Source organism: Salvelinus alpinus, chromosome 8 (assembly GCF_045679555.1).
Source record: "Salvelinus alpinus chromosome 8, SLU_Salpinus.1, whole genome shotgun sequence".
In the NCBI taxonomy this organism is placed as follows: domain Eukaryota; kingdom Metazoa; phylum Chordata; class Actinopteri; order Salmoniformes; family Salmonidae; genus Salvelinus; species Salvelinus alpinus.
Window position 1 is genome coordinate 32266251 of NC_092093.1, and position 12500 is coordinate 32278750.

At 47.0% G+C, this 12500-nt stretch overlaps 1 protein-coding gene across 21 annotated transcripts in view; it reads left to right on the top strand.

Annotated features, from left to right (window-relative positions):
- The window catches only part of LOC139582975 (afadin-like), a 123930-nt gene that overhangs the window by 49826 nt on the left and 61604 nt on the right, over window positions 1–12500 (top strand). For 14 of the 21 annotated variants that reach the window (XM_071413504.1, XM_071413515.1, XM_071413513.1 and 11 more), the window contains exons 2-3: window positions 9973–10168; window positions 10804–10916. In XM_071413504.1, the coding sequence (XP_071269605.1) occupies window positions 9973–10168; window positions 10804–10916 (309 nt within the window). The remainder of the gene's footprint in view (window positions 1–9972; window positions 10169–10803; window positions 10917–12500) is intronic. The other 7 variants (XM_071413505.1, XM_071413519.1, XM_071413526.1 and 4 more) reach the window with 1 other exon arrangement.

Genomic DNA, 12500 nt, shown 5'->3' on the forward strand with positions numbered 1-12500 from the left:
GACCCAGTAGCCCCATGTCCACAGTCCCCCAGAGGCCTCGTCATCCTCGATCACTATCTCCTAGACCTTCTCCCCCTCGTGGGCACGGGACTGTGTCCGAGTGTCACACTGTGAATTCTGCTCCGAGTGAAGTGCTACTACTGCCCCAAGCATAATGTGCTGCGCCCCTCGGTCCCAGAGGACACATGAGGGAAAATGTAGTCTAGTGCTTTCATAACAGATTAAACTAGCTAGTAGTTATATGGATCTCAATTGAACGGAACTTAGTGATTATCTGGCCTCTTATTAAATGACATGATGCGAGTTACATGGAACATGCTGTGATGGCTTCTGAGCAAGACCGTTTGTTTTAGGCATTGAAATGGGTGACGTTAGATTGTAAGTTCACTCCAACAGTGTGTTGTCAGTATTCAACGAGCACAACTGGAGCTGTTTGAACAACTCTGACTGCTATTTTATGTCAGTGGTGGGAGTTGGAGCAGAGAAAAGCATCCACTCCTGGTGAATCGGGTTCAACCAGAGTCCCAATGGCTCAGTAACAGTGCAGAATGTGTGGGGGGGATTGACGGCATGCTCGCTAAGAGGTTCATACAGGGAGAGGTTCTCTGACTGACTGGAGAGGCCTGTCTGTTTCTGAGATGTGTGTGTTTGTCCGCTCCACCACACTGTCCTTCTGCAGCCTCAGCCTGTCCTGTTATCATGTTTACTGTATGGCTGTAATAAACACAAGCTCACTCTCGTGTGTGAGTGCGTGCGCGTCCAGGCTGCTCCCTCCATCACACACACTTCCGTCTCCACAGCTAAAAGAGGGTTGACTGTTTATTTGAGGACCAGGTGCTTTGCTCCTGCTGCAGCTGTGCTTCCTTCTCTCTGCACCTCTGGACAAGACAACGCTGTCTATATTTGATCCACTACGGGGTTATAGTCAGGTACACTAGACATACAAAAGTATGTGGACACCCCTTAAAATGTGTGGATTTGGCTATTTCAGCCACACCTGTTGCTGACAGGTGTATAACATCGAGAACACAGCCATAGACAAGCATTGGCAGTAGAATGGCCTTACTGAAGAGCTCAGTGACTTTCAACGTGGCACCGTCATAGAATGCAACCTTTTACAACAAGTCAGTTCTTTACATTTCTGCCGTGCTAGAGCTGCCCCGGTCAACTGTAAGTGCCCTTATTGTGATGTGGAAACGTCGAGAAGCAACAACGGCTCAGCCGTGAAGTGGAAGGCCACACAAGCTCACAGAACGGGAGTGCTGAAGAGCGTACCGGGTAAAAATTGTCTGTCCTCTGTTGCAACAATCACTACAGAGTTCCAAACTGCCTCTGGAAGCAATGTCAGCACAAGAACTGTTCGTCAGGAGCTTCGTGAAATGGGTTTCCATGTCCGAGCAGCCGCACACAGGCCTAAGATCACCATGCGCAATGTTAAGCGTCGGCTGGAGTGGTGTAAAGCTTGCCGCCATTTGACTCTGGAGCAGTGGAAACACTTTCTCTGGAGTGATGAATCACTCTTCACCATCTTGCAGTCCGACAGACGAATCTGGGTTTGCCGGATACCATGAGAACGCTACCTGCCCCAATGCATCCTGCCAACTGTAAAGTTTGGTGGAGGAGGACTAATGGTCAGGGCTGTTTTTCATGGCGCAGGCTAGGCCCCTTAGTTCCATTGAGGGAAATCTTAACGCTACAGCATACAATGGCATTCTAGACGATTCTGTGCTTCTAGCTTTGTGGCAACAGTTTGGGGAAGGCACTTTCCTGTTACAGCATGACAATGCCCCCGTGCACAAAGTGAGGTCCATACAGGAAATGGTTTATCCAGATTGGTGTGTAAGAACTTCACTGGTCTGCACAGAGCCCTGACCTCACCCCCATCCAACACCGACTGCGAGCCAGGCCTAATCCCCCAACATCAGGGCCCAACCTCACTAATACTCTTGTGGCTGAATGGAAGCAAGTCCCCGCAGCAATGTTCCAACATCTAGTGGAAAGCCTTCCCAGAAGAGAGGAGGCTGTTATAGCAGCAAAGGGGGACCAACTCCATATTAATGCCCATGATTTTGGAATGAGATGTTCGACGAGCAGGTGTCCACATACTTTTGGTCATGTCGTGTATTAGCCTCGTTTTTCCCCTTTTAGGTTTTTAAAAAGCACACGTTTTAACACCAAGGGCAAGGCCAGTGATTTAACATTAGAGACAAATATAGATTTTTCTCTGCTTTCTGGCCTTTTTACTACATTGAAGGGAATTGAAAGTGCTCTAGTGCTGGAATTGAAAATTGTTGTACAACATTACCGAGCTTTTATGACTTTCTCCCCTAGGCCCCAGGCCTGTTTTAAAAAAAATAAGGAATTCATTCATGATGACTACATCGTTGTTCGTTCTCTCACCTCATGAGATCATGTGTTTTGCATGTCCCTCCCATGGCCTCATCTGTGTTTCCCCTGTTATGACTGGCAACTATTATGACAGATGGCCCGTATCTCTGTAGAGAGACAGGAGGAGGAGCTGCATGGCTCATAGCTAGATAATTCTTCCTTGTTGTGGAGAGGCCTGGCATATTGCAGCGTTACAAAAACGCACTCGGGAGTGTAAAGGTTGCTTAGATCTATACACATAATGACACGTCCTATAGGTATGTCTCTGACTGGGTCACTGCTCCCCCCCCCTTAGCTCTCCCCTGTCTCTCTCCAGCCGGTGTACTGGCTTTAAGAGCTGTGTTTATACAGGGCATTTCTCTGGTCCTCTGCTATGTAAACTCTGCCCTAAATTCCATTTCACAGGGACTTCTCTACCCTCTCTTCTCCGTCACTATCTGATGGAGAACACCTGGGAAATGCCTAATCTTGCCTCGCTGCAGAGATGACACAAGGGGTATCTTCCTTCTCCTCTCCTTTAAACCTCAGCCAGCTCACTGACTGACTGAGCCTCGGCTCTTTCATGTGCTGGACTCAGTTAAGACCCAATCTAGCCTCTCATTGCCAGAGTGAAATCTGCTGCGGCATATCGCTCTCATTCTCAACCAAGTCACAGCAGGACTATTAGCATTAGAAGCAGCACTGTCTGTGTTGTATGTACAGTAGTATATTTCTCCATGTTGGTCCCTGGCCCTACAGTAGCTGTGACTGTGTAGATCCTCCAGTCTGTCCAGTCAGAGCCTTGGGGAGCTTGGTGAAATGCTTTATTTCCCTGTCATGCAAAGCAGAGAGTTTGATGTAATGCTTGATTTTCCCAGCCAATCCCCTGCCTGCTCTCCTCCCAGCCAGCCAATCCTCTGCCTTCTCTCCTTCCAGCTAGCCAATCCCCTGCCTGCTGAGTGCCAGCCACTTGGCAGAAATCATCACGTCTCTCACGAGAAAGGGAGAGGAGTGGAGGAGAGAGAAAGGAGGCTAGAGGAAGAGTGACAGCCTCCATTTAGTGTTACCAGTGGTCATGATATGTGTGCAGGGAGCTGGGTGGGGCTTGCTGGATGGATGTGGCTGTGGTGATGGTGGATGATGTGTCTATGTGATGATTACAGCAGTAGATGGATCAGGTTGCCTCAGCTGATTCTAGGTCTGCGGTAACGTGGATTTCTCGAACCCCTCCATTACTCTGCTGACAAGGTCAGGCTGTTCTGTGTGTATGTTCGAGGTTTGGCTCATGCTGACACCCACACAGTCTGTGCAGTTAATCCTAGACACTGACCTGACTGCTAGAGAGACTTTGATTTCTCCTGGCATGCTTCAGGCTGAGGAAGAGGATGGAGGAAGAAGAAAGGTGCTGCTGAGAATGGATGACTGTGTATGTCTGTCTCCAGGGCCTGAATCTTGGTCTTGACAAAGGTCAACCTGACTGCAGTTACTATGCCAAATAGAGGTTTAGCAGGGGTGTTTGTTTAACCATGTTACCATGGCAACCGCTCCCTCCTGTCTGTTTTTCTCTCTCCACTTCCTCCCCTGTGGCCCTCAGTGGTCTGGTCATGTGACCAGGGTCAGTGCTTCGCTTGGCGGTGGTTAGTGATAGCCTAGGCAGGCAGAGTGTGGTTTCGTTTGCCCATCAGTTAGGCAGGCTGTTTGCCAATCAGTTAGCCTACTATGGCGCCTTCCTCCATCCCTCTCCCCACTGGCCCAGTGCAGTTCTGACTGGAGCCAGTCAGATTAGACTACTAATCGATTAGATGAATGCTGACACAGGCAGGAAGCTGTCGGGCCCCTCAGACATGTCAGTCCCATGCTGTAGTCCAGAGGCCCAGTGTGCGCGCGCACACACACGCTCACTATCACACAACCCTTCTCCTCGTCCCCTGCCTCTCTCCCCACTGCTGGGGAAAAGTGGATTGAGGATGTATATGAAATGGGGTTAATCCATATAGGTCTGTATTGCCTGTCTATTTGCTCAAGGTTTCTCATGTCAGATGAATCGGGTCAATGCAAGTCGTGTTAACATAGCATTACTTTAGATAGTAAAGCTACACTGGGCTTTATAGGGCGGTGGGTTTATCGTCTGACTAGGACTGCAATCATTCAGATCATGTAGGATTTAAAAAAGGCCACATCTGGCATCGAACGGATTCTATTATTGTCATATACACTGAGTGTACAAAACATTAGGAACACCTGCTCTTTCCATGACAGACTGACCAGGTTGAGTCGAAGTGAAAGCTATGATCCCTTATTGATCCACTGCAATCGGTGGAGATGAAAGGGAGAAGACTGGTTAAAGGATTTTTAAGCCTTGACAATTGAGACATGGATTGTGTATGTGTGCCATTCAGAGGGTGAGTGCCTTTGAACGGGGTATGGTAGTAGGTGCCAGGAGCACCGGTTTGAGTGTGTGAAGAACTGCAACACTGCTGGGGTTTTCATGCTCAACAGTTTCCTGTGTGTATCAAGAATGGTCCACCACCCAAAGGACATCCAGCCAACGGCAGGCCAGTGGTAGAAAACACGTCATTGATGAAAGAGGACAAAGGAGGCTGACACATCGTGCTGAGCCACAGACGGGCTACAGTTAAACTGACAGTCCAGTACAACATTGCTGCCCAAAGACCCATAAAAGAATGCACAACTCGTCGTACCTTGACACGTGGTGTATGGTAGTCGACGACCTTAGTGCCACTTCTTCCAGCAATAATCAAGCAACTTCGGTTGCAGTGGGCTAAGGAACGAAAACACTAGACACTGGGGAATTGGAAAAACATTGCCTTGTTCGATGAATCCCGGTTCCTGATGTTTAAATGTTTTATTTAATTTAATTTATTTCACCTTTATTCAACCAGGTAGGCCAGTTGAGAATAAGTTCTCATTTACAACTGCGACCTTGCCAAGATGGAGCAAAGCAGTGTGACAAAAACAACAGTTACACATAAACAAACGTACAGTCAATATCACAATAGAAAAATTATATGTACAGTGTGTGCAAATGTAGGGAGGTAGGCAATAAATAGGCCATAGAGGTGAAATAATTACAATTTAGCATTAATACTGGAGTGATAGATGTGCAGATGATGATGTGCAAGTAGAGATACTAGGGTGCAAAAGAGCAAGAAGATAAATAACAATATGGGGATGAGGTAGTTGGGTGCGGTATTTACAGATTGGTTGTGTACAGTGATCGGCTCTGACAGCTGATGCTTAAAGTTAGAGGAAGATGTACGACTCCAGCTTCAGCGATTATTTAAAAAAAAAAAAAAGAAGAAGAAGAAAAGAATAGAAATTTGGGCAATTTGTTCCAGTCATTGGCAGCAGAGAACTGGAAGGGAAGTCGGCCAAAGGAAGTGTTGACTTTGGATGACCAGTGAAATATACCTGCTGGAGCGCATGCTACTGGTGGGTGTTGCTATTGTGACCAGTGAGCTGAGATAAGGCGGGGCTTTACCTAGCAAATACTCATAGATGACCTGGAGCCAGTGGGTTTGGTGACGAGTATGTAGCGGTGGCCAGCCAACGAGAGCATACAGGTCGCTGTGGTGGGTAGTATATGGGGCTTTGGTGACAAAACGGATGGCACTGTGATGGACTGCATCCAATTAGTTGAGTAGTGTTGGAGGCTATTTTGTAAATGACATCGCCGAAGTCAAGGATCGGTAGGATAGTCAGTTTTACGAGGGTCATGTTTGGCAGCATGAGTGAAGGAGGCTGTGTTGCGAAATAGGAAGCCGATGCTAGATTTAAGTATGGATTGGAGATGTTTTATGTGAGTCTGGAAGGAGAGTTCACAGTCTAACCAGACACCTATGTATTTGTAGTTGTCCACATATTCTAAGTCAGAACCGTCCAGAGTAGTGATGCTAGTCAGGCGGGCGGGTGCAGGCAGCAATCAGTTGAAGAGCATGCACTTAGTTTTACTAGCATTTAAAAGCAGTTGGAGGCCACGGAAGGCGAGTTGTATGTTTCATGCTGATGGGAGGCATGCAGGCTGGTCAACATTACATTGCATTGGTGTGATGGTGTGGGGTGTTTATTCATGGCACACATTGGGCCCCTTGATAGAAGTGCAGCGACGTTTGAACGCCACAGGATATTGAACATCGCCAATCGGGTTCATCCCTTCGTGGCAGCAGTGTATCCATCTGCAAACTATTTTTTTTTTCAGCAGGATAGTGTCCCATGTCACAAGGCTAGGATTGTCCAGGAATGGTTCCATGAACATGACAGGGAATTCGGCTTACTGGAGTTACTTACTGCCCAGTCACCAGGTCTCAATCCAGTTGATGAGATGGAACAACCTATTCGGAGTAGAGATCCACTACCAGCCAACTTGACACAACTGTGGAACGCATTGTAGTCAACATGGGCCAACATTCCTGTGGAACGCTTTCAACACCTTGTAGAGTCCATGCCCGGCAAATTGAGGCTGTTCTGAGGGGAAAAGGTGGTGCAACTCAATATTAGGAAGGTGTTCCTAATGTTTTGTACACTGTATTTAAAACTGGTCTCTGTCTACATTGTTTGTAACTTGAGATAAAAGCAATACTAGTGAACCTGCATCTGGTCCAGAGGTAGACAGACATGTTCCTGTGCTGATGAAAGTGCCTTTACTCCTCTGCTCTCGTCTTATGGGGAGCTGAACTGTACAGGCATATTGAGTCAGGGTGGACTGAATTCCCCATGGGATTGTTAACATCCAGACCTCATCATGGAGTGGCTAACAAGCCTTCGTTGATTACAGTCCTGCTTTGTTACTGTTCAAATGACCTGCCAGTGTACATTGACATGGCAGTGCCACCTGTTGGGCTGATGGGGAACTGCATTGTGTATATTTAAATGGGAAAGATAAGTGATGTGGTGAAAAGCAATCTATTATTACTAAATTAGTCATGTAACTCCTTTTGCTTGTTGCAATTCTCATTTCAAAAGACTTGAAATGATTTCGTCAGAGATATGGTTTACTGTGGTGTCTACAAATGGAGCTTTTCTTTCAAGCTCTAGCATATTGTTGTCTGCATTGATGTCAGTTGATTGATGTTAATCACACTGTACGTGCAGTAGACTGGCCGTCGTCATAACTTCAGCACGGTCTCTCAAACCCATCAGTCTGCTCTGCAGTCCTGGACCCAAGACAAGTCTCTATTGTTACATTCAATCACCAGCCAGGTCCAGAGAGCCTCCCTGGCCTGATCAGCTATAGTTTTAGTATCCTTCTAATATCCCCCATCCCACTCTTTAATATCTCTCCTCCACATGGTTTTCCAGAAGGCCGGGTGAGGATGAAAGCAGCCATATTTCTGCCCCGGGACAGAGGAGGAGTGTGGGGGCCATAAATCAGCAGACTAACGCTGCGCTTCAGGAGGCAGGGAGATTTTGGGAATGTGAAGCGAGTCGAGAGATGAAAGGAGCTATAATGGAGTGAAGCTGATTTATCACCTCTGCTATGAGGCTCGGGTCAGGCCTCTGTCAGAGAGAGACTAGTCAGTCTGGGCCCCTCGGAGCAAAGAGTAGACTCTGTTTAGAGGTAAAGTCCGTGACTATATACAGTCAGCATGCAGAGAGCCTCACCACAGCTCTCTCGCCTTTCTGCCTTTTGTCAAGTTCACTCCTTTAACTTCAAGGACATTGCTGCCTGTGTATGTCTATTTTGCATGGTCAGTGAGTGGGAATGAGACTCATCATGACTCAGGGCTGTGTTTCTTGTAATAGGAGGGAGGGTGTGTGTGAACTGAGCTCTCCCAGGTGCATTCTGGGTCTGTAAATAAACCAATAGATTAACCCCTAGTCACAGGTTAGGAATGAGGTCATATAGATATCTTTGTGCGACTCTTTCTTAATATTCCCCTCACGCACACACAACACTCACCCGTTTTCACACACATACACCATATTGAGCAGGGGGTTTTATGAAGTTTTCTCAGAGGTGAGGAAACACACGGTGACTCCTGACATCCATTGTTCTGGTTGGCCTGACATCACTCATTCCTCCCGCTCTCATTGGCCGAGAATGAGTGTCCGTGGCCCATGAGCCCCTGGGGTGAGGCTGATGTGATGTCACATGCTGAGGGATTGGACACAGCTGACATGGAAAACCAGATAATACTGGACCAGTGGACTGCCCAATGGAAGATGATCACATGGCTTTTTATTGTTTGGGTATAAATATCATGTGACCTGTGAGTGCTGTGTAATGTTGTCCCTGGCTTCACCTGTGTGGAGTGCAGTTGTCACGACAAGGTCCTGTGTGATCATGTAGGGCTATTTCTGTTCTTAGCTGAACAGACTCTGAGAGGAGCGCTGAAGTGTAGTCTGCCTGGGAGAGGAGCAGGTAGGCTGAGCTGGCTGGGTCACACACACACACACACACACACACACACACACACACACACACACACACACTGACTGCTACCTGCACACCTCCCATCATTTTAGGTCATATGATAAGTATTAGTAGGCCTGTCTGTCCTCCTGCCCCCGACTCTCTCCTAAGGCCCTTTTTATAATGATAACACTGGAGTTACCACCAGCCTACATCCTGTCTAAACTGTCCACAAAAGGCCGGTTTAGCTAGAAATGACAGGCGCCTCATAGATGCAGATCGTTGCCACTTGACCAAGGGCGGTCTCCGAGCTTGACGTGGTCAGGGGTCTAGGTGTGGTGGGAAATGAGCTCTGTATGATATTATTGTAGAAGTCGGCTCTGCTATTAGACGCGACAGTTATAGCTAAGTCAAATTTGATTGGTCCCATACACAAGCGAAATGCTTGTGTTCCTAGCTCCAGCAGTGAGGTAGTATCTAACAATTCACAACAATACACACATCTAAAAATAAAAGAATGCATTTAAGAAATGTTGAATTATTAGGACGAGCAATGTCAGAGTCCGGAGTATAAATATATATGTATATACTGTGTGTGTGATGTATAGACATTATGGACAGTATGTGGATAGAATATGTAGTACAACTGAAGAATACGTGGATATAATAGTATATGTACAGCAATAGTTAAATAGGATGGCCTTGACTAGAATACAGTATGTAAACATTATTAAAGTGACCAGTGATTCCATGTCTGGATACACATCCTGGCTAAGCTCATATTGCTCAATCATTGTAGCTACAGAGCGCCTGCTTCTCTATTGTACAGACAAATAAGGAGAGCAGGTTCCTCCAGCGTCTTCCCTCTCTCTTCCCTCTCGATCTCTTTCCTTTTATCCTTCTCTCTCCGTGGTGAGTTAGAAACAGGAGCAGCTATCCCCCGACTACCGTCCTCTCCTCTTTCCATTACTTCTTATCATGTCCCAGAAATATCTCCTCGCTCAAATATCAGCTGCAGGTTGGTTACGAGGTTACTGTTGTCAAAATAAGGCTGCGTTCAACAAAATAATATATATTTTTACTCCGGGGGATAAATGTGATTTTTCAAGACGCTCAGTGTTGGTGTAGCATGAAGTGTTTGTTATGAAAGTGTGAGAGAGGAAGAAAGAAGCCAAACTTGGCCCTTCAGCTGTGAAGGAAACAAATTACCTCTCATCTTTCCTCTCTTTCAGGACTTGGAGTTCCACGGCGTGATGCGTTTCTACTTCCAGGACCGCGTGGCGGGGAACTTTGCCACCAAGTGCATCCGCGTGTCCTCCACGGCCACCACTCAGGACGTCATCGAGACGCTGGCCGAGAAGTTCCGGCCCGACATGAGGATGCTCTCCTCGCCAAAATACTCCCTCTACGAGGTCCACGTCAGCGGGGGTGAGTGGAAGGATGGGTGTGTGTGTTGCGGTGGGTTGTTTAGTAAGTAGACCAAGGATATTGAACAGGTATTATGGTCGATCACACCTAGCATTAGACTGCTAACATTCAACATCAGGTTGCTTATTTGTTTGGATATGTGGTTTTGACAATCTGCTTTGAGTTAGCCACTCTGTTGGGGTCACAAGACAAAGACTGTTAGCCTGCGCCACAGAGAAGCCAGGAGAGCAGGGTCCAGCTCCCATGGTGCTTAATGTGACCTTGAGATCAGCAGCCCTCAGTCCAGGCTTTGATATCTCTTCATATTGAGAGAGGAAGAGTGTGTACTGTACGTGTGTGCCTGCATAGTACAGTTGTGCTTTTCTTCTCGCACAGTGGTGAAAAGCTCATTTAGGCCTGCTTTTATATAGTAATATTTAAAATCTCCGCAGTCCTACCACATTTGCCTATGTCAATCATTAATGCTTTATCCTAAGCTTATTCTAATGTTTATTTATGTTAAATTAGAGTATATAGCCTAGAGCTCACTAAGCTGGCTGTATAGGGGTGTGGGTGTATAGGGGTGTGGGTTAACTGGTGTGGGTTAACAGGGTGTAAAGCAGTGTGTTAAGTGGTAGACTCCCCCTCTCTGGCAGAAGAACGGAAGCTGGACCTGGATGAGAAGCCACTGGTGGTGCAGCTCAACTGGAACAAAGACGACCGCGAGGGACGCTTCGTCCTCAAGAATGAGAACGACATCATCCCCAAGGTGAGTGACGACAACAGCAGCAGCAGCAAGGAGCAGAGCGGTCTTAGGCAAGCCTGGCTTCCAGTATGCTTCTGCTAGACATCAAGCAAGTACTGGGCTATATGTTGTGATTTGGGGATTCCTGGGAATGTGCGTTACATCTTTGGAAAATAACAAGGGACCTATTCTATTCTTAGATGTGGCCATCAGTGAAATGACTCAAAACTGCTGCACAGCAGGACCTTTGCTATGATAACACTATCAGATTGCTCTGCAGAACTGTAACTAAATACCCAACCATCAAATCCACTGCTATGATCTTGTTAGTCTATATTTCATTAGAGGATCATAGGAACTGACTGCTCAATGTGTTGATGTGCATCCTGGCTCTGATACAATGAAGTGCCTCCTTCTCCGAGACTTCTGGCTCTGATACAATGAAGTGCCTCCTTCTCCGAGACTTCTGGCTCTGATACAATGAAGTGCCTCCTGCTCAGAGACTTCTGGCTCTGATACAATGACGTGCCTCCTGCTCCGAGACTTCTGATACAATGAAGTGCCTCCTGCTCCGAGACTTCTGATACAATGAAGTGCCTCCTGCTCCGAGACTTCTGATACAATGAAGTGCCTCCTGCTCCGAGACTTCTGATACAATGAAGTGCCTCCTGCTCCGAGACTTCTGATACAATGAAGTGCCTCCTGCTCCGAGACTTCTGATACAATGTAGTGCCTCCTGCTCCGAGACTTCTGATACAATGAAGTGCCTCCTGCTCCGAGATTTCTTTAGTGCTCTTTAGCACCCTAGAGAGATGCAACTGTTTTATTTTATACTTGACCTCTAGTACCTCGGCTCCCCGAACCTCTTTCCATTTCCTCAGCCAAATATGTGTTTCTCCCCCTGGCCTCGGATAAAAAGCTGTAGTGTGTGTGGGGGGGCGTTTGTGTGTGAGATGTGAATGAGTTATGTGTGTTTCATCTCTTGGGATGAGTGGCTACACTCTGACCAGTGTGAGGATAATCAACCACCTCTGCCCAGGGGAGCAGTAAAGATCTTTTAAACACACACACAATTCTCCTACCCAGTCTGAAAGGGTCTTTTAACTCATCATTCCAGTCATCACAGGGGAAGCAGATCTTAAACTACATTTATCTCCTCTTAGTGGCAGCACCTCTCCTCGCCTCCTAAAAGCATCTGCTACTAGAGGTACATAGAGGGCTCCCCAAAAGGCTTTTAGGCTGAAATGTGTGAGCGTGTTGAGTGAGTGATAGGAGATCAGGAGTGCTTTTGGGGAGTGGAAGAGATGCAGTCTTCTCAGAAGAGTCCCCTGCTCAGCTATTTGACAGTTCAGTTCTGGAACACTAGAAGGCTTTAACACATCTAATGCTTTATGGGGATTTAGACTCCAACTGATCCCCTCTGAAAAGGCTCTCGCTCTCTCTGCTTTCTATGGCCAATTCAGTTCAAATTTTGGCTTTTGATTGAACTCTGACCCTGTTGTTCTGTCTGTCAGCTGATGGTTTTATTTGGCTAGTTGGTAGAGTGGTGCCCAGACCCCTAGGCCTCAGGCTCTAGGTGTTAAGTAGGCCCCGTTCCAACTCTGTGTG